Source organism: Petromyzon marinus, chromosome 83, assembly GCF_048934315.1.
Source record: "Petromyzon marinus isolate PM22_M1 ecotype Great Lakes invasive population chromosome 83, UKy_Petmar_22M1.pri1.0, whole genome shotgun sequence".
Lineage (NCBI taxonomy): Eukaryota > Metazoa > Chordata > Hyperoartia > Petromyzontiformes > Petromyzontidae > Petromyzon > Petromyzon marinus.
The window spans coordinates 2,337,886-2,340,385 of NC_133748.1; the positions used below are offsets into that span (position 1 = coordinate 2,337,886).

At 58.3% G+C, this 2,500-nt stretch overlaps 1 protein-coding gene across 2 annotated transcripts in view; it reads left to right on the plus strand.

The window, feature by feature from the left end:
- LOC116958792 (uncharacterized) overlaps positions 1 to 2,500 on the plus strand; it is a 95,408-nt gene that overhangs the window by 13,495 nt on the left and 79,413 nt on the right. For both annotated transcript variants that reach the window (XM_076057662.1, XM_076057661.1), the window contains 2 exons: positions 660 to 740; positions 1,452 to 1,571. In XM_076057662.1, coding sequence (XP_075913777.1) covers positions 660 to 740; positions 1,452 to 1,571 — 201 coding nt within the window. The remainder of the gene's footprint in view (positions 1 to 659; positions 741 to 1,451; positions 1,572 to 2,500) is intronic.

Below are 2,500 nucleotides of genomic sequence, written 5' to 3' on the forward strand. Positions count from 1 at the left end.
CGTGTGTGTGTGTGTGTGTACGTGTGTGTGCGTGTGTACGTGTGTGTGTGTGTACGTGTGCGTGCGTGTGTACGTGTGTGTGCGTGTGTACGTGTGTGTGTACGTGTGTGTGTGTGTGTACGTGTGTGTGTGTACGTGTGTACGTGTGTGTGTGTACGTGTGTGTGTGCGTGTGTGTACGTGTGTGCGTGTGTACGTGTGTGCGTGTGTACGTGTGTATGTGTGTACGTGTGTTTGTACGTGTGTTAGTGTACGTGTGTCTGTGTACGTGTGTCTGTGTGCGTGTGTACGTGTGCGTGTGTACGTGTGTGTGTGTACGTGTGTGTGTGTGTACGTGTGTGTACGTGTGTGTGTGTACGTGTGTGTGTGTGTACGTGTGTGTGTGTACGTGTGTGTACGTGTGTGTACGTGTGTGTGTGTACGTGTGTGTACGTGTGTGTTTGTACGTGTGTCTGTGTACGTGTGTCTGTGTACGTGTGTGTGTGTACGTGTGTATGTACATGTGTGTGTGCGTGGGGGAGCTTTGTCTGTGTCTCAGCACTTGCCCCTACAGCCCTGCTAGAGGCTACCTGGGGGGGCTTTGTCTGTGTCTCAACACTTGCCCCTACAACCCTGCTAGAGGCTACCTGGGTGAGCTTCTCCTTTACCTGTGTGCGACAGAGCGAGCTGAACAAGTCAAGCGGCTCCCTGTGGTCATCTCTGTCCACCTCCATCCTTACCAACATCATCGAGAACGTGCAGGTGGGTGGGTGGGCGAGCGGAGGGGCGAGCGGGTGGGCGAACGGGTGGGCGAGCGGGTGGGCGGGCGGGTGGGCGGGCGAGTGGGCGGGCGAGTGGGGGGGCGAGTGGGCGGGTGGGTGGGTGGGTGCGTGAGTGGGTGGGTGAGTGGGTGTGTGGGTGGGTGAGTGGGTGATTGAGTGAGTGGGTGAGTGGGTGGGTGGGTGGGTGAGTGGGTGAGTGAGTGAGTGGGTGGGTGGGTGAGTGAGTGGGTGGGTGGGTGGGTGGGTGAGTGGGTGGGTGAGTGAGTAGGTGAGTGGGCGGGTGAGTGGGCGGGTGAGTGGGTGGGTGGGTGAGTGAGTGGGTGGGTGAGTGGGTGTGTGGGTGGGTGAGTGGGTGATTGAGTGAGTGGGTGAGTGGGTGGGTGGGTGGGTGAGTGGGTGGGTGGGTGGGTGAGTGGGTGGGTGGGTGGGTGAGTGAGTGGGTGGGTGGGTGAGTGGGTGGGTGGGTGAGTGAGTGGGTGGGTGGGTGAGTGGGTGAGTGGGTGAGCGGGTGGGTGAGTGGGTGAGTGGGTGGGTGATTGACTGAGCGAGTGGACGGGAGGGTGATTGAGCGAGTGGCCTTCCTGTGCATGTGTGTGTGCGCGTGCGTGTCTGTGTGTGTGTGTGTGTCTGTGTGTGTGTCTGTGTGTGTGTTTGTCTGTCTGTGTGTGTGTCTGTGTGTGCGTGCGTGCAGCTGAACGTGAGCGATGTTCACGTGCGGCTGGAGGTGTTGGACAGCGACTCTGGACGCCTCTCCGCGCTGGGACTCTGCTTGTCCAACGTGGCCGTTCAGAACGTGGCTCACCAACCCCAGGTGTGGTTCGCGATGGTTAGCGGTGGTTAGTGGTGGTTAGTGGTGGTTAACGGTGGTTAGTGGTGGTTAGTGGTGGTTAGCGGTGGTTAGCGGTGGTTAGTGGTGGTTAGTGGTGGTTAGCAGTGGTTAGCGGTGGTTAGTGGTGATTAGTGGTGGTTAGTGGTGGTTAGTGGTGGTTAGCGGTGGTTAGTGGTGGTTAGCGGTGGTTAGCGGTGGTTGGCGGTGGTTAGTGGTGGTTAGTGGTGGTTAGTGGTGGTTAGTGGTGGTTAACGGTGGTTAGTGGTGGTTAGCGGTGGTTAGCGGTGGTTAGTGGTGGTTAGTGGTGGTTAACGGTGGTTAGTGGTGGTTAGCGGTGGTTAGCGGTGGTTAGCGGTGGTTAGTGGTGGTTAGCGGTGGTTAGCGGTGGTTAACGGTGGTTAGCGGTGGTTAGTGGTGGTTAGCGGTGGTTAGCGGTGGTTAGTGGTGGTTAGCGGTGGTTAGTGGTGGTTAGCGGTGGTGGTTAGTGGTGGTTAGTGGTGGTTAGCGGTGGTTAGCGGTGGTTAGTGGTGGTTAGCGGTGGTTAGCGGTGGTTAGTGGTGGTTAGCGGTGCTTGGCGGTGGTTAACGGTGGTTAGTGGTGGTTAGCGGTGGGTGGCGGTGGTTAGTGGTGGTTAGTGGTGGTTAGTGGTGGTTAGCGGTGGTTAACGGTGGTTAGCGGTGGTTAGTGGTGGTTACCGCCACGCCGCTGCCCTACAAACCCGCCGGAGACCCGGGTTCAATTCCTGTTGACGTTCACCACCAACACCCAGTGATGGCGATTGTCTGAACTGGTCCTGGGCCTCCCCGAGGTCAACTCGGCCTCAAATGAGTACCTGGTGTAGCGGTGGTGGTGGTGTAGCGGTGGTGGTGGTGGTGGTGTTGTAGCGGTAGTGGTGGTGGTGTAGCGGTAGT